The 19550-nt window shown below is 43.9% G+C and overlaps 1 protein-coding gene across 1 annotated transcript in view; it reads right to left on the reverse strand.

Moving 5' to 3' along the window:
* LOC147662006 (vomeronasal type-2 receptor 1-like) overlaps nt 1-19550 on the reverse strand; it is a 113729-nt gene that overhangs the window by 73201 nt on the left and 20978 nt on the right. Inside the window, exon 5 of the mRNA XM_086951190.1 lies at nt 17306-18139. Coding sequence (XP_086807316.1) covers nt 17306-18139 — 834 coding nt within the window. The remainder of the gene's footprint in view (nt 1-17305; nt 18140-19550) is intronic.

Raw genomic sequence — 19550 nt, forward strand, 5'->3', positions numbered from 1 at the left:
GATTTGTATCCGGTCAAGACGGGTTTGGGTACACAGACCCGGTCTGCACTGTTTTAGCAGTGTATCTGTACTGTTTAGCAGTATATCAAGTAATTCGTGTATACAACGGTTCAATTTTATTCTCGTTATGGAATTAGTGGGTTGTCAATTTTTGTTCGAAATGTTTCAATGTGTTTGATGTCGTGGTATGAGTGACTGTTTGCATATTATATTGTGTTCATTGTTTTCGTGTACATCGACATTGGCAGCAATGCCTTTCTTCTCGAAATTACGACAGATAGGGACTAGGAAAGGGATCCTTGAAGAAGCAGTTCCCATCCCACCCAGGGACACTCCTGGGCATTTTATGTACCACAAGCACGGCTTAGATGCCATATTATATCTTGATTTATGGGTGGAATACACGAAGGATTTAGCGGAGAATCAGAGATGGCCTGTTACAGGGACATGGGATGCCGAGTGCATCATGAGAGTAGAGGAAGCGTTATGGAAAAAGAAAGCTAGACAGTCACAGAAAGATGCCATTGAATTATGGCGTAAAGAATCACATAGACGGACAGAGAAAGCACTCAGAAAAGCAGAGAAAAGTAGAGAGGATTCCGAAAAAGCCAAAGAAAAAGAACTAATAGAAGAAGGAGAACGAGTTAAGATGGAGCAACACGACAGACAGAGTAATGCCATTATGACAGGACTGTATCCAGTTCTGGCCGAGGGCCTGCCCAAGGCGACCCCGGAAATTCCGAAAGACCTGCCCCCTCCATTGGTTCCGACTAAATTACGTCATAAGACCGCAGCAGACATTTTCCTTTCCTCCTACTTAGACGACGTAGCTCCCGCATATACTACTGCACCTGCCCATGTCATGCGTTTTCTGGTTAATTGTTTAATAAGGGAACAAGATCAGGCAGGTTTTCCACCAGATGAGATGAAAAGACTGACCAGATGAAGCCAGAATATTGCTGAGGGTAAACATGATAAAGAGAAATGTGTACATGCTATGGTTAGAAAGATCCGTAAAGAAATAATAGATATACATGCTCGTCGAGATCCTGACGAGGCACTCGAATCAGACGGCCCAACCTCCTCGCAGGAGGAAGATGAATCAGAGAATCTAGCGGAAACCTCACAACAGGCAGAGAGAAAAACAATAGCATATGTAGGTAGAGAGAAACTTCCTGGACCGTATCCTATTGATAGGCCCTTCGATAGACCTATTCGTAAACAAGAAATGTTCACAAACAAGAAACGTTACCTGTGTCCGATACCAGAGCGATGTACCCTTGAGCATGTATTCCAGATGACTGACAAAGTACTGAAAGAAAGGATAGGTTATCAAGGACTCAATACCCTACGCGATCAGGAACTAGCCCGGTCCGCAGTACAGTGGGCCGGAGATGACAGTATCTATAAAGACGATTCAGTAGTACAAACGTTTTTAAGTCTTACTCCAGAAGAACAGCGACTAGCTGGTATATACATGACACAACACCTTATTATACAGTACGAGAACCAAGCATCTGATCCAGGTCCGTTATATAGTTGATTGCAAGACTTACTCCTGAGGCGATGGAGAGGTCTAGGTACCGATCTAATTGATACAATTCTAGAACAACGTCACAGATATAGAACGTTCCTAACTCCACATCTTGTTTCCGTTCCACCTCCAGTCAGGCACTCATATAACTTTGACAAACAGAATCCCTTACGTGAAGTGCATCCAGTCAGGAAAGATGATAATACCTTAGAACGTGTGTTCGTTTACACGCCTATAACTAAAATGGAATTATTGGAAATGAAGAAAATAGTGCCCAGTCATGATAAAGACCCCGCAGGTTTTCACCGTGAAATAAAAGACATGTTACTTATGGGGGATTACACCTATCCCGACATTATGAAAATATTGAAAGTGTTATTGCCTGCCGGTATTTACGAGAAACTCAAGGAGAAAGAATGGGAGGTGGGAGACAAAAAGATTGTTTGGGCAGAATTAGATACCGAAGAAACTGGTCGAACCCCAGGTCTAGGTCTTGGGGACAAAACTAAAGCATTACCAGGATTGTTAGTACAGGTTTTGCCAAGATTGTTAGCAACTAAAAAGGAAGACTGGGACGCGATCTCAGCCTGCAAACAGAAACCCGATGAAGACACTAGTGATTTCTATTCCCGATTTGAGAAATGTTTTACTATTAATAGTGGCCTGAAATCAAGTAGCGAGTCATATCCACACCTTTTTGTATCTAAATTGGTCGAAAATTCTTTGCCCCAGGTTAAGAACCGTGTACTGAAAGTCGAGAGCACATGGCAAGCCAATTCGCCTTCCCAAATGTTACAAATGTTACAATATCACCAGAACAGAATTAGAGAGGAACATGATCACGAACAGAGACGTATGAAAGACACGAAAATGAAAATGTTGGTTGCTCAGTCAGTTCCAGCAGATGGTCAGAAAAAAGGCGCGACACAGTCAAACAATTCAGCGGCTCCCGTTAAAGGGACATGCAACTACTGTAAACAGCCAGGTCACTATATAAACGATTGCGCGGTTTTGAAACAGAATATCGCTACAGGCAAAACAAAAGAGAGACCACGTCCGCCCAGACAGGACCAGGTCCAACACCAGGTCCAGCAACATGTCCCACAAAATGTACGACCTATGCATGTTCCACAGCAGACCGTGGGGGTGCCACAGCCCCAACCCATTGCCGCGACTCAGCAAGTCACACAGCAGATGTACCAGTATGCCCACTCCGACTACCCCGATTATCAGCAATACACATGAAACAGCCTAGAGAGGGAGGTTGGCTTGCCCCTTATTGAGGTTCCTGTAGATCAAGAGGGTCCTTATGTACATAGCCAGGTATTAGGGAAAGATAGAAAGTTTTTGATTGACACAGGGGCAAGCAGAACAACCATCAGTCACGAAGAGGTTCCAGGGGCACCCCTCTCAGGCTCACAGAATGTTTCCCTTGGATTTTCAGGAAAGCCTATTGTTAATGAAGTATCAAAACCAGTACCCCTTGCAGTTGGTCCATTGTCCCGAACTACTGATTTATTGCTCACGAAATCATGTCCAGAAAACTTGCTTGGTATTAAAACCCTGAAAGCTCTAGGAGCTGTAATTTGTTGTTCTCCGGAAGGAGTCAGGCTATTCCTCCGTGATTTCAAGGGCCATTACGTGTTGAGAGATTTTGATCCCAGGTTACAGAATGTTCCTGCACATTTATGGGCGAAAGGCCCTACTGATGTAGGTTGTATGCACATTACACCGTACCGTGTTACACTCAAGCCAGGAGTTATACTACCACGTATTCGACAATACAAATTACCACCAGATGCTGTAGTGGCTTTACTGCAAATCATTGACGAGCTCATTGCACAAGGAGTGGTTGTAGAAACCGACTCCAATGTTTGTAATTCTCCTATCATTCCGATTCTTAAACGTACTGATCCAAGTGCACCACCAGTCTATCGACTGATTATTGATTTACGCGAATTGAATAAATGCGTGGTACCACAGTATCCTGTGGTCCCGGATATCTCCTCCTCATTGACAGCTATTGATTCAGAGGCGACGTTCTTTACTGTAATCGATCTGAAGAACGCCTTCTTTAGTGTTCCAATTGATCCAGAAAGCCAGTATCTTTTCGGATTCTGTTTAAATGGCCGAAGCTTCAAATTTGCACGCGCACCTCAAGGATTCACAGAAAGCCCCAGCATCTACAGCCAAGCACTGAAACGATATTCACATGCCTACCGATACTGCCCTGTTACAGTACGTCGATGATCTATTGATCACCGCCTGAAGTGAACCAGAATGTGAACAAGCCTCAATGACAGTTTTGTTTTTCTTGGCGGACAAGGGACACAAGGTGTCTCCTTCGAAGCTGCAATTCAGTGCCCAGCAAGTTGTGTACCTTGGGCACTTGCTTTCCAAAGAGGGGAGACAGCTAACACCAGATTGTATACAGTTAATCGCACATCTGCCACAACCCAAGACACAGAAAGAAGTACGAGCCTTTATTGGACTCACTTCCTATTGTAGACAATGGATTCCCCAGTATGCATTTCTGGCCAAACCACTCATACAGTTGACAACACAGGAGACAGCGTCGGGGGGAAAACATGGCGGCCGGCTAGTTGCGGGTCGCGAGTGCACGGAGGTGGTGGTGTTCAGAGCTGTAATGAGGAGCTGTTTTGCGGCTGTTTCGTTTCGTGGCTCATGAGAATTGCGGAGAGCGGCGGGAAAGAGTGTGGAATCAGGCTGGCCTGGCTAGGTTGAGCAAGCTGACGACTACGAGAAAGTTTCCCTGGAGTTTTCTTTTTTTTTCTATGCGCCTCTCTGCGTAGCAGTTAACGCATGGAGACGAAAATCGCGGTGCCTGCAGGTGAGGACGGCGAGCCTCTGGAGCTTCTGGAGTCGGGGTTAGAGGTCAGCAGGGACGCCGCGGAAGAGACGAGCTCAGAGGTGAGCGCTGTAACAGAAGCCGCTGTCGGCTGGACAAGGGCTGCCCAGGAGGTAGGAAGGGGGAGAAGGGCGGCTGCAAAGATCACTTTGAGAGCCGGGGGCGGGCGAGGTAAAGGAATTGAATACACACACGAGTTGTGTGCTAAAACAGGAAATAACAAGCAGACTTCTCCGTATGAGGACGTTAATGTAAAAACGAGGACGAGAGTGGATTTAGGGAAAGCGGCATATGCGCTAAGAAGTGCAGGCTCGGCTAACATAAATAAAGCAGAGTTAGGAGACATACAAAGACTGCCAGAGAAGCTTAAAGAGAGGAAAGCACAGACTCGAGGCAGGTCATTAAAACGACACAACGCTGCTTTAGATAAAAAAGGAAAGCTTAAAGTAGTCCCTTCTCCTTCCCTTAACGCTTACTTTAAAACAATCCCAAAAACACTAATCTTGCGACCAAACACTGAGAAGGAGGTTTTTGAGCAGGGCCAGATCCTTCCATTGAGTCCTAACAGATATCAAGTTTTAGTGGAAGACTTGGGAGGTCTCAGTCAGGAAGAAGGGGAGGGAGACGAGAATATGGCCGACGGAAGTGAGGCAGATAAAGCTGTAAAAAGTACACCGGGCAGCGAAAATACGGAGACTTCTGGAGTGGTTGTAGAAGACATTGCGGGGGCACAGGAGTCTTCACCACAAGACAACAGTAAGCATTCTGGGGAAAATACAGGGACGCCTGACCAAGAGGAGGTTATTCCACACAGTTTAGATAACCCAGACACATATATAGTCACTCTTTTGAGAAAACTAGATAGGGACATGAAGGAAGGTTTCCATGTTGTGAGAGCTAATCAGGCAAATATCCAGGCTTCATGTAATAGTTTGGAGGCCAAATTCAGCGAGTTAAATCAGCGCACAGAGGTTCTGGAGTTAGAGGCAAAGAAACTCCGCGAAGAGGTAGTCGCGAATCAAAAAGAAATCGAGGACATTAAATTCTTAGGTAGAGCCCAGGATGAAAGGATGGAGCGTCTAGAGAATATGCAGAGACGCAATAATTTAAAAATCTTGAAGCTACCCGAAAAAAGTGAAGGGACAGATATAAAAAGATATGTGGCACATATTTTAAGCACAGAGCTAGAGTTAGAGGTAGATGAAGAAACTATTTTTACTGATATACAGAGGGTACATCGAGATCCTTTTAGGCTGAACTCAAATAGGACTAAACCAAGAAAAATCTTAATTAATTTCTTGACATATAATTTAAAAGAGAGTATCTTGTCGGCAGCCCTGAAAAAGAAATCTCTAACAATCAATGGAACAAAAGTAGAGATTAGATCAGATTTGTCTCCCGTAACGGCAAATAGACAGTGGGAGATGGGAAAGAGAATGGAGCCTCTAAGGAGTCTGGGCGCTACAGTCCAGCTTAAATTTCCGGCATTTCTTAAAGTTATGTGGCGGAACAAGATGCACTCTTTTCGATTTGTTGAGGATGTTGATGATTTTATTGAAAGATGTACAGAGTTATCACGAGAAGTATCTACTATAAATCAGGGACTGTAATGACTCTCTCTTAGTAATAGCCAAGAGACAGCAAACATATAAGATATTTTTGGTACTAGAGAAGCACCACCACCTTTGCACTCATAAGGCCTACGGCCATGGATAGACAGGAAGGGTTTTCCAGAGGGAGGGGGGATGGGGCAAGGGGGTGGGAAATGAGAAGGGAAAAAATTAAAAAAATAATCCTCAGATGCCAATGGGCCACCAGTGATGCAGAGATTAGCTGGTTTTTTAAGGAGAATGATGGGGGTTGATAAGAAAGAAGTAAAAATTTTGTCCTGGAATGTTAACGGGCTAAGAGTGAAATCCAGGAGAAGGATTATTTTTAAATACTTGGAGGATACATTGGCTCATATAATTATTTTGCAAGAGACCCACTTAAATGAAGAGGAAAGTAAGGTTATGTTTGGTACACAGAAATGGATAGCATACAAATATTATACGCCACAGACTATGGTGACTAAAGGGGTTGCAATTTTAGTTAGGGCAGGAGTTCAGTTCTCTTTTTGTGCTATGGCGGGAGATCCTGGAGGGAGGTGGCTTATAGTACAGGCCATGGTTGCTGGGAAAAACCTTGTATTGGTTGGGTATTATGGGCCAAACATTGATGATTTGGCCCCTTTGGACAAATTAGCATCAGAATTATTGAGTTTTTCTGGAGACATAGTTATGGCAGGAGATTTCAACACGGTAATGGACAAAGATCTGGATCGTTCAGGAAAGAGAGCACAGAGTAATGTTAAGATGTCTAACAGAGTAAAAGAGCTATTAATACAATATGGAATGTGCGATATATGGCGTATTAAATCAGGCAAGAAGATGGGTTACACATATTATAACCAAAAGTATAGACATAGGTCCAGGATAGACTATGTCTTGTTAGATTTAAGGATGGTGGAGTATGTCACAAACATCAATCATGTAGGGGTACATTTATCAGACCATTCAGCTATCCACCTGCATTTGATATTTGGTCAAAAAACTTGTGAACCTGTTTGGAGATTGGATCGTACAATCCTGTTAGACCAAGAAGCCATAGAAATCGTAGTAGGCGAATTGGATGCTTTCCTGAATGTAAATGTGGACTCTGCTAAGTTAGATGTGGTATGGGACACATGTAAGGCTTTCTTGAGGGGGAGGCTGGGAGCCTTAGGTGCGAAGAAGAGAAGGATATACTACAGTAGAATTTTGGACCTGGAAGAAGAGATTAGACAGAACGAGGCTAAGATTGTGGGAGAAGAAGAGCAGCAGCTAAGAGACCAGGCTATCCTAAATATATCAAAATTGAGGGCTGAATTAGCCACAGTTCTTGCAGCAAGAAACAAAGAGAAGTGGGATGCTAGTAACTTGGCACATTTTAGCTATGGAGAAGGGTGCAGTAAATTGTTGGCGTGGAAAGCAAAGAAAGATCGGGTTCGAAACTTCATCAAAGAAATAAGAGTAGACGGAGATACGGATATTACAGATAGTGGAGAGATTTCAGAAGCTTTTTACGAGTATTTCTCCACAGTTTATAAGGAGGAGTTAGTACCAGATTCACAAGAGATAACAGAATGGGTACAGTTAATAAGTCCACTCCCAACCCAATATAAACAGATTTTAAATTCGGAAATCTCACTGGTAGAGGTGGAAAAAGCTATTAAGAAGGGTAAGAGGGGTAAAGCTCCAAGGCCAGATGGTCTTCCTCCAGAAGTTTATAAAACTCTGATTGGTTTAATTGCTCCTTTTTTACAGCAAGTTTTTAACAACATCTTTAGAGGAGACATAGCAATGCCGAAGTCTTGGAATGAGGCAGTAATAGTACTGGTCCCAAAACCCGGCAAATTACCTAAATACTTAGATGCTTACAGGCCAATATCATTATTAAATAATGATTATAAACTGTTTACTAAAATCATGGCCGATAGATTAAGCTTAGTCATTCCACTTTTAGTGCATGATGACCAAAAGGGCTTTATGAAGGGTAGATATTTAAAAGAACTTACCTTCTCAGTGGTTGGCGCAATAGATATGGCGACAGTTTTCAATCTCCCTCTTGCTCTTATTGCCCTGGACGCCGCCAAGGCATTTGATCGTGTGAATTGGCTATATCTGAAGAAGCTTATTCAACATTTAGGTTTAGGCACATGCTACACTAATACGTTGTTATCATTGTACAGCTCTCCCACTTCCAAGGTGCTGGTAAATGGTATTTTGACATCCTCTTTCAGAATAATGAGGGGCACCCGCCAGGGATGTCCAATTTCCCCTTTATTATTTAATTTATATATAGAGCCGCTTGCTAGTAAGATTAGAGCGATGGATGCAATAGCTCCTTTTAGGGCAGGCGAGTGGAACAAGAAGATTGGTCTTTATGCGGATGACATTATTATTTTTACTTCAAATCTGAAAGAATCCATGGGAAATATTTTTAAGCTCACTAAAGAATTTGGCAAAGTTTCAGGATATGAAATTAATGAAAGCAAAACAGAACTAATGGCATGGAACTTGGATACTGAGAACTTTAAATGTAAGAAGGAGATGAGATATCTGGGAGTGAGAATAACACAGAATACAGCGGAATTAACAAAAATCAATTTTTCAAGGGTGAAAAAAGAAATAGGGGAGACATTGCGAGGTTGGAGTCATTTACCTCTCACTCTGATTGGTCGTACTAACTTGATTAAAATGGTGATCCTACCAAAGCTTACATTTTTGTTTGAAACAATTCCTTGGGACTTTGACAAGAAAGGGCTTAAGAGACTACAAAGTGAAATGTGTTCCTTTATATGGGCTACTAAAGCAGTTCGCTTATCCTGGAAAAAAATTAGAAGAAGATGGGACAAGGGAGGGTTATCAGCCCCAGATTTTTTGTTATATGACTGGGCTTTTCGTTTAAAGAACTTGAGAGAACTAATGGGAATACCAAAAGCTACAACTATTGGGTGCATTTTTCTGGCTATGTTGAGATTGAGTAACCATAATGAAGATGGATTCATGTATAAATTCTCAGACCCAAAATATTTCAAAAAGGTGAGATTAAAAACTCTACGGGAGGCAGCAGAGCTCTGGTATAAAATCAGGAAAATAGCAAAGTTGACCTATTTTGGATACAGGTCATCCATATGGGACACACCAGGTTCACCGTTATGGGCAGAAGACGCATTGGCTGTCCCGTTAAAAACAGCAGGATTAAAAACTTGGGGAGATCTATTTCCGGAGGGAGCATTGATTGGTTGGACACAAGCGGCACAGCTGTGGGGGCAAGGGTTATCTAAGTTTAAGTACATGCAGATACAAAGCTGGGCAAACAAGATGGATATTGTTGTAGGACTTCAAAGTGACTTTGAAGACAAGACTTTTTCCTCACAAACATTCAAGAAAGAAGTTGCGATGTGGTACTGGGCAATGGTGGACATGGAAGATGGCCCGTTTACACTGCCAGAACAATTATGGAGGGATTGCTTGCCGGACATCGCCACAGAAAATCAATGGCAAGTAATGATGACTATACTATATAAAACAGTTAAATCTGCAAATTTAAGGAGAAATGTTCTCTTTACTATCCATAGAGCCTATTGGACCCCCCGCAGACTATCGAAGTTTAAAGCCGGAGGACGGGTTGAATGCCCAAAATGCGGAAATATAAATGTGGATGACTTGCACATGTTTGTGGAGTGTTTAAACATCAGGGAATTTTGGGAGATGGTAAGCAACTGTCTATCACAATCAATCGGCCACACGATAGAGGTAAGCCATGAACTAATTATTACCGGGAGACTTGACCTATTTGATAACAGAATAAATGATAAAGTAAAGATAGTTTTTTATGGGGTGTTGCTAGCCCGTAGGGAAATCTGTAAAGTCTGGGTAGAAGCTAAGACACCGACACTCATAGATTGGTTAAATAGCATGAGATATTTTGCGACACTAGATTCTAAAGGTCTGATAAATAAGAAACAGAGATTTTGGTTACTCTTTTTGGAACATTTGGGATAATAGGCAGACTTGTGTCTGGGTACAGGATAAGAGACTAGTACATAATGGAAAATTCCTATGATTAAGGCCTCAGCCTATCTCGCAGGCCGGTGGAATAGGTCCGTCCTTTGTGAAGGCGGAGTGGAAGAATCGGGTTGCGGCCTCCGGTGTGGCTGTGTTATAATACACACATGGTGGTATAGGAGATTGTGGCCCAGTCCGGGCTGGAGAGCTGCACATACTCGAGTCCACAGCCAGCATATTGAGATAAAAGCCCAGGGCGGAGACTACTGAACAAGGGTGGCGAAAAGGCTAATGAGGAATAAAAAAAAAAAAAAAAAAAAAAAACACAGGAGACAGCGTCTTCGACTGTCCTCCCTTGGACTCAGGAACATACACAAGCTTTTGACAAATTAAAGAAAGCCTTATGTCAAGCACCTGTTTTAGCGACACCATGTTACAGCAAACCTTTTACGCTTTTCGTCACAGAACGCGACGGCACAGCACTGTCGGTTCTTACTCAGCTCCATGCAGACAAACACAGACCGTGTGCTTATTTTTCGAGCACATTAGATCCAGTAGCCCAGGCCTTGCCTGCGTGCTTGAAATCAGTTGCAGCAACAGCTCTAGCAATCAGACAAAGTGATTCCATTGTATTGGGACACCAAATGACGGTACAGGTTCCACACTCTGTTGAAGTTCTCCTAAACAGAACACAGACCCAACACTTGACAATAGTACGACTGACAGGTTATGAATTGACGTTATTCCAGCCACACATAGAAATCAGACGTTGTAATACACTGAATCCTGCTACACTTTTACCCTCAAACACAGCAGATCCTACTCCACATGAATGCATAGATGTAGTTGACACAATTACGAAATCCAGACAAGACTTGACAGATGTCGCATTACCCGATCCAGACCTGACACTTTATGTGGATGGTTCATGTATGAGAACAAGTACAGGAGAGTTAGTGACCGCATATGCAGTGACCACTGAAACTGAAGTCATAGAAACACATCGCATTGACACCCTGTCAGCCCAAGCAGCAGAGCTCATTGCTCTGACCCAAGCCTGTATACGAGCCTAAAACAAGAAAGTAAACATATACACAGATTCACGTTATGCATTCGGAGTCGTTCACGACTTCTGTGTCCTCTGGCAAGAGAGAGGTTTCCTGACCTCTCACGGAGCCAAAATCCAACACGGTCCCCTCATTCAAGCACTATTAGAAGCAATACATTTGCCTACAGCCATAGCCATCATGAAGTGCAAGGCACATACTAAAGTAACAGACAAGATTTCACAGGGTAACGACTTTGCAGATCAGACTGCGAAATATACAGCACAGACTCATACACAGACGACTGATATGACGAAGACTGATGTATCATCACTGACACACAGCATGACAGTCAGGGACCCCACACTAGATGTCATTGACATACAGACACATGCTACTCCAGACGAAATCAAGAAATGGACTGAACAAGGAGGGGTCCAGACAGATCAGGGATGGATGACGAGGGGAAAAACCACATGGTTCCTCCCCGACTCTATGGTTCAAGTTTTCATCAACACTGCACATAGCCCAGCACATTTAGGAGAAAAAGCCATGTTAGACAGTTTACAGAATCTCTGGTTCAATAAACATTTACGAGCAGCAGCAAAACAGAAAGTGCGTACCTGTATGATCTGTTGTCAGTTCAATCCAGGAAAAGGGATTCCCGTAGAGCAAGGTGGATTTCATCCTCCTGACTATCCTTTTGAAGTCCTCCAGATGGATTATATCCAGATGGACCGATGCCGAGGATTTAAATATGTCCTCGTAGTTGTATGTGCCCTATCCCGATGGACAGAAGCATATCCCGTTCCAGATTACACTGCCCCGACCACTGCCAGACAGCTGGTTCGTGAGTTTTTCCCTCGATATGGCTTGCCCCGTATCGTGTACTCGGACAACGGTCAGCCATTCTCGTCTGAATTGATGAAGCAAATCTCACTCCTTTTAGGGTACCAGTGGAAGTTCCACTGTGTCCGGCATCCAGAGGCAGCAGGTCTCGTGGAGCGCCACAATCAGACTCTGAAAACTCGACTATCTAAAGTTTGTAAAGAAAAGGGCGTAGACTGGATAGTAGCATTACCTGTTGCACTGTTTTATATGAGAATGGTAGCCCATTCAAGGACAGGGCTATCTCCGTATGAGGTGGTCTTCGGTAGACCTCCTAATATGTGGGGGACGCCTCTGCCGAGAAAAATAACCGATGTTGATAGTACTATGCTGACAGATTACCTTGCCTCCTTGATGTCTGCATTACAATCTTGTCGTTCACAGGTGGCTGCAGCCTTCCCAGACAACTCCGAGGTGAAGCCGCATGCCCTGGTCCCGGGAGATACAGTTGTTGTACGGAACTTTGATAGGACGAGCCCTTTGGAGCCCCGCTGGAAGGAGCCGAAGATTGTCCTGCTAACCACCCGGACCGCCGTGAAACTGGAGGGGAGGAAGGGCTGGGTGCATTCTAGTCACGTTAAGAAATTCCATGGACTCTTGCCCAGCCCTGACTCCCAGGACTCTCACGTACCAAAGACAGACATTAAACTCCCTTTTCGAGAATGGTTCAGTACACCTAGGTCATAGTGAATGCACTACTGTGATCGAATTCAGTGATAAAGGCAAGTCTACATTCAAAGCTTCCCGCCATTCCTATTTCGTTTGTGGTCATACAGCTTATATACGTTTACCCCTAGACTGGGATGGTACCTGTTACATTGCATTCCTACTACCACCTGTTTTTCTAGCTCCTCCTGATTATCACAGAAATTCCCGCCTCGTTCATGTTAGAGCCAAAAGAGACCTTCCACTAGTTGATTATACTGAAACCGCATGGGATCAATATACAGATTTCAATAAAGGATTCTTTCCCTATCTAGGCACAGTGTCCAATAGTAAATTGATACGCAAATTAACCAGAACTCTCGAAGCAGTAGTGAATGAGACTACTTCAGCTTTGGGCAACTTAACAGAGGAGCAGTCTGCTATGAGACTTGTTGTTCTTCAGAACCGCCTTGTCCTTGACGTCATCCTGGCCGATAGGGGCGGAGCTTGTAGAGTCATCGGATCCAGTTGTTGCGTGTTTATTCCTAATAACGCGCCTTCGGTCTATAAGGCCATCACCAAACTCCACGAAATTGCCCATCAGATACACCAGAACCCAGGCTCATGGACTTGGTCCGGTTGGCTCTGGGGTGTAGTAACAGCCTGGGGATGGAAGCTATTGTCATTCCTAGGGATTATATTGGCCATTGTATTCAGTTGCTGTCTATGTCTTCAATGTGGGCCAGCGATTTGCGGCTTGTGCGCCACATCCTGTATTCCCCGTTCAAGTGCACGTTCCCACTCCCGATTAAAGAAAGAAGAACAAATGATGTTATACGAACAAATAGATGGTCTCATGAAAATTGATATATCCTAATGGGTCCGTAGGGGACAAGGAGGGAATGAGGTAATTGGAATTTTTATGGTCAAGTTATGTCCCCTAACGAGTACCCCACCGTCTCCATGTACGAGTCAAAGTGCATGTAACTTCCCTCCGCAACAGAATTTAAAGACGCAAATGCATTTGCGTCCAACGTTAACATGTCCTCTTTCAGATCCACCATGAATGGATTGATAATTCAGTTCCTAAGTATGCCGTGCCACCGTCTTTACATGGTGCACTTTCACGTTTTCCTGGCTTTGCCGAGTTAGGCCCTGCTTCCTGCCATTGAACCACTTTTTCGTCTCTGTCTCCGAAAGCTGCAACGTGGAGATGAGATGCATCCCTGACCTCTGCCTTCCTTCCTGCCAAGCGAGCGGTGCCCGGCTCGGCCTGCTCTACCTGCCAAAAAACAGTATTTTGCCTTCAAGTTATCAGCGTCCTCGAAAACGCATTCCTGTCTAGTAAAATAAGTAAACAGTTCCCCGGCTGCAGAGTAAAGGGTAAAGCCTTCCTGTCCTCCTCATGTAATTTATTGCTCCCGTTACCATGGTAGGCCCTGGCTCCGCGCATCTGCACCTAGACACGCATACATTCAGTGTAGCATAGCCTCTGCCCGAAAGACCTTTTCCTCCAGTATAAACATCCTCCAAACACGAGATATCAGATATGTTTTAGGAACAGGTCGATCTGACATGCCAGACATATGCCTCTTCCCCACTAGTGTTAAAAGTCAGACTCTTAGACTACGTCAACCATACGTCATATTAGCTGCGTGCGCATCCTGGCCATAGGTTTCAGCTGACTCTGCAAGAACTCACTAAGCATCCACCCACTTGTGACACTTTTCTGTGACGTTTCCAGTTCATGCCTCTGTGCACACCCATGTTCACGCCTTTGTTGTTACGCACATGTGTTCTTATCATATACATTTCACTTGTCACGCCTAATGTATGCAATACTATTGTGTCATTTTACTATATATGCCATGTACTGTGAGTAAATCGTTGACATCTTTCCTGATCTCCATTGACTCGAGTCATTTCTGAATTAAAGCCCTTTAAGACTCAGACACCCCGGACTCTGCCTTTCATTTGATTGAGCTATTCTTGTAACTATAATTATATGGCAAAAACGAAACGGTAAAATATTTACCACAAGCTTCCCGGCCACAGCCGCACCCGAGTACTTCACAGGTCTTTAAAAGACCTCTAACTTGTTAATGAGGCTTTGTTGTTTTGTCACCACTTCTAGAGCCTCTGTATCTCTAATCTAACTATTGCTGGGAGAATCAGCTCCTCCCCCCCAAAATGTTTTCTCAGCCCCCAACCCCCCACTAAATTTGGCTCTAGTTGCGCCGCTGGCTGCAGGGCTTGTGATTTGATGGAGATTCCTTTTAATAAGGGTATTTCTTGACCTGCTGCCGTGCCCCTGAGCCATTCGTGGTTGGGGCTGGAATCTTTATGTGTTTGTGGCCTGGTTGCTCTTGCAGTGCAGTGTACTGTGTACTGTCATGTAATCTCCCTGTGACTGGCAAAAATTAATGTGCCCCAAGCCATGTCTTCCCGGGACCGGAAACAAGCTTCCGAGGACTGGTTTCTGGCATTCCAGCCGTCTTCAGCCCGGCTTGCTTGAATCCAGTGGCAAAGTGAGCAAGGGACTCACGTCTGAGCATACCCTGCCACACTTATGGCGGCCAAAAGTAGTACAAAAGGGGGTGGTGATGGACGGAGCATCTGAATCAATCAAACACTCACACCCAGTCAAAAGATCTGGGTTTAATCCATCACCGTTCTTTAACCCACTCTGCCACCCCAGTTCAGACATGGCTATATGCAAATCAGTCTGACCCTGTGCCTCATGGGAACAGTCCAGCCCGAACTGCCAAGCCATGTCTTCCCTGGACCGGAAACAAGCTTCCGAGGACCGGTTTCTGGCATTCCAGCTGTCTTCAGCCCGGCTTGCTTGAATCCAGTGGCAAAGTGAGCAAGGAACTCACGCCTGAGCATACCCTGCCACCCTTATGGCAGCCAAAAGCGGTACAAAAGGGGGTGGTGATGGACGGAGCATCTGAATCAATCAAACACTCACACCCAGTCAAAAGATCTGGGTTTAATCCATCACCATTCTTTAGCCTACTTTGACACCCCAGTTCAGACATGGCTATATGCAAATCAGTCTGACCCTGTGCCTCATGGGAACAGTCCAGCCCGAACTGCCAAGCCATGTATTCCCTGGACCGGAAACCAGCTTCCGAGGACTGGTTTCTGGCATTCCAGCCGTCTTCAGCCCGGCTTGCTTGAATCCAGTTGCAAAGTGAGCAAGGGACTCACGTCTGAGCATACCCTGCCACACTTATGGCGGCCAAAAGCGGTACAAAAGGGGGTGGTGATGGACGGAGCATCTGAATCAATCAAACACTCACACCCAGTCAAAAGATCTGGGTTTAATCCATCACCGTTCTTCAGCCCACTCTGCCACCCCAGTTCAGACATGGCTATATGCAAATCAGTCTGACCCTGTGCCTCATAGGAACAGTCCAGCCCGAACTGCCAAGCCATGTCTTCCCTGGACCGGAAACAAGCTTCTGAGGACCGGTTTCTGGCATTCCAGCCGTCTTCAGCCCGGCTTGCTTGAATCCAGTGGCAAAGTGAGCAAGGGACTCAAGTCTGAGCATACCCTGCCACACTTATGGCAGTGTGGCAGGGTATGCTCAGACGTTGTTGTTGTGGTGCCTTGCTAATGCTCACATATGAACCATAGCATGGCACAGCCATGGGCCAGCTACTGCAACCCCCCTGGCCTGGATTGCGGTCGGAATCTGGCGGGTGTTCACATTATGGGTTTGGCAGTGATGCAGCGGGGCATCGCGTAATGAGGCCATTAGTCAGCATAAGCTCAGTCAGGGTACCTTATTTGATGTCATGGCTGATAAAACCAACAGTCTCATTGAGAGCTCAATTCTACCTAAAGTAACAAACACAAGAAAAAGGAGGAAAGCCACTGAATAAAGATACCTGAGATCAACAACAATGCCATCCAAGGATCCGACCCAAAGCCCATTCTAAGAATTGTAATGTATATGAAATAATAGGTCCTGTCAACAAACATCTAAAGCTCTATGTAGCAGAGACCTAAAACTATTTACTGCAAGCTGGTCATAAACATTGTGCAAGATGTGCACTAACCACCATTGAACATACTGACATTTTAAATATTCAATATCATTAAGCGAGAGAACAATGTTCTTTGCATAGTGCCTACACATTGTAGTTATGTCATTCTAACAAGTAATATGATGGTGCTCAACAAAGACTGAATTGACCCACCTGGAGTACAAACTCATAACCTACATGTCAACTGAGATGTCAGCAGCCAGTGAGTAACTCCCTGTTCTATTTTGCCACAACCTTCTCATAGTATGCCTTCATATTACAGGAAGGGAGTTGGGAAGAGAAAGTTGTTGCAAGTTTTGCACTGTTTTTAGTGTTTGTTATTATTACTTAATTATTTGAGCACTTATGCTACAAAATGTATTATGGTATTTCCCAAGTAACTGACTAAAAAACAATATTTGCTTAAAGGTATATTGGTATTTCTGACACACTTGTTGCAGAAAAAGGATATAAAAAAATCTAACAGATTTCAATGCAATAAATCATAATTGAGTCACTTTGTTACAGGAAAGTTCACCCACAAGTAAAACTTAAAATGGGGCAATTTTTCTCACCCCCACTTGTATTGCTCACAATGATGTGGCACGAAGACCTGGTATTTGTTATCCTTGAAGAGATTGTTATTTTTGAACAGTTGTGAGTAATCAATTGCTCGGATATATATCTTGGTACTCACCTGCCATGGCTGGAAACCAACATTATCTGCACAAGCCCCTCCAATAAAGGGGCCTCCAGTGGACTGGCAGGAGCTCATATCATGCAAAGACAATGCAAAGGCGTACACCGCATTGTAGATTTTGTATGGAAGAGAAAAACTGGAGACCTCACTGGGGTTTCTTAGAAGTGTATCCAATTTTTCTCCACCACTGCATATCTTAGTGTTGTTATCCTGTGGACTAGGTGTGGTTCCTGGATCCTGCTGAAACTTACAGCTAAAGGCTTCTTCCCAGAACTCTCGAAGGAACATATTATCAAGGGAGTTTGATGGGTAGAGGTTGCTGAGATACTCTTTAAAGCGAGGCATCTCTTCACTGTAGATGTCAAATCCAATGCTGCCAGTGAGAATTTCAGAATATTTTTCATCAGACAGGAAAGCCATTGTTGACCAACCCTCAGTGGCAATAAACGTTTTCCCAGCCACACGTTGTCTCAACATCTCATTGAGCACCACCACCAAATTAATTCCATTAGAAAAGATAACAATGGCATTTGCTGTTGCACGTTTTATCACTTGAACGATGTGAAAGGCGTTCTTGTCAGCTCTTGTTGTGAGGATATTCTCAGAAAAAGCAACACAAATATCTGCCTTAAAAAGTTCTTCCTGCAGTATATGAATTCCCTGTTGGCCATACTCATCATCGTCAGCTAGAAGACCCACCCAAGTCCATCCAAAATGTATCACAAGTTCGGCCAATCCACGGGATTGAAAATCGTCACTTGGGATGGTACGAAAGAATGAAGGGAACTGGTTCCTGTCACTGAGGAGTGGACTTGATGCTGAATAACTGATCTAAAAGAATAATTAACAAGTTTTTACAAAGGATTTTGGAAAATCAGTACATGAAGTGTGAGATGAAATAAACTCTTTTTCTAAATTAAGCACTGAATATATTGTTTTATCCATTATGAAGAATACAAACATAACCATCAACTTTACATAAGATCTGAACAAATTTAGCAATGTGCGTCTTGTGCCAAAACTGCAAGACAGCTGTCCTGTAGAAACATATGTCAAAAATATGGTTTAAAGTGTGTTTTTGCTGCCATAATCCATGGTACACAGTCATTTCACTCTGTACCAAAAAGTCCAATTAGTTAAATTTTCTTACCAGAAAATGAGGTAACCATTTGAAAAATCCCAAAAGGTTTCCTATGCTTCAGGACAGTTTCTCTAAACATCAATCCAACAGTTTAGAAATTGCAACAAAAGTCCCAACAACTTCAAAGTAGGTCCATCTAACCACAACTAGTTCCTGGGATCCTTCTGCATCATCATCAGCTCCAATCGTCCAACTGTTTTCTGTAAATGACTTGTGAATGAATCCAGCTAAACTTTATACATTCTCTTCTGATAACATCTACATCAAAGTGATGCATTTCCTCTTCCATAGATAGAATTTTGGCAAATGTTTTCTGAAGGTCCTTCTCATCCTAAAAAAACAAAGTGGTAGCCTTGATGCTTCCTTTTTGTGATCTCTTGCTCACTCCCTAAATGACTCCTACAGCTGATCCAGTTATTCCCATATGAATAAAATACCAGATCGTTTGACTTGGGGTAAATGTTTGATTTGCTCTGTATTCTGTCGATCATCTGTGTGTCTTTTGCTTTCTCGCCCTAAGTGTGCCGGGTATGCCCAGATGTGGGTCCCGGGCTTACTGTGCCACTGGATTCAAGCAAGCCTGGCTGATGAGGGGTGATGCCCCAAAACCGGTCCCCGGATGCTTGTATTAGATGTTGGCCAATACTGTTGTTGTTCATCTAATAACTCTTTGTCAAGATTGTTGGGTGAGCTACTAGTAGCTTGTGAAGGTCTTCAAACCCAGCTTTAGTTGTTTATTGACTAATTCCATGCTAATTCCATGATGGATTTGAATTAGCCTGGTTGATGAGAGGTGATGCCCCGAAACCAGTCCCATGATGCTTGTTTCCCGTCCTGGGAGGATCTGACTTGGCTGTTAGGGCTGTACTGTTCCCATGAGGCACAGGGTCAAGACTGATTGGCATATGGGCTGGGTGGCATGGTGAGCCAAAGAACAATAGATTTATTCCATGTCTTTTGACTGGGGGTGAATGTTTGATTTGCTCTGCTTTCTGTCCACTATTTGTGTGTCTTCCTTTTTCTTGACCTAAGTGTGCCGAGTATGCCAAGATATGGGTCCTGGGCTCACTGTGCCACTGGTTTCAGGCTAGCCTGGCTGAT

Source organism: Lissotriton vulgaris, unplaced genomic scaffold (genome assembly GCF_964263255.1).
Source record: "Lissotriton vulgaris unplaced genomic scaffold, aLisVul1.2 SCAFFOLD_4715, whole genome shotgun sequence".
NCBI lineage: Eukaryota > Metazoa > Chordata > Amphibia > Caudata > Salamandridae > Lissotriton > Lissotriton vulgaris.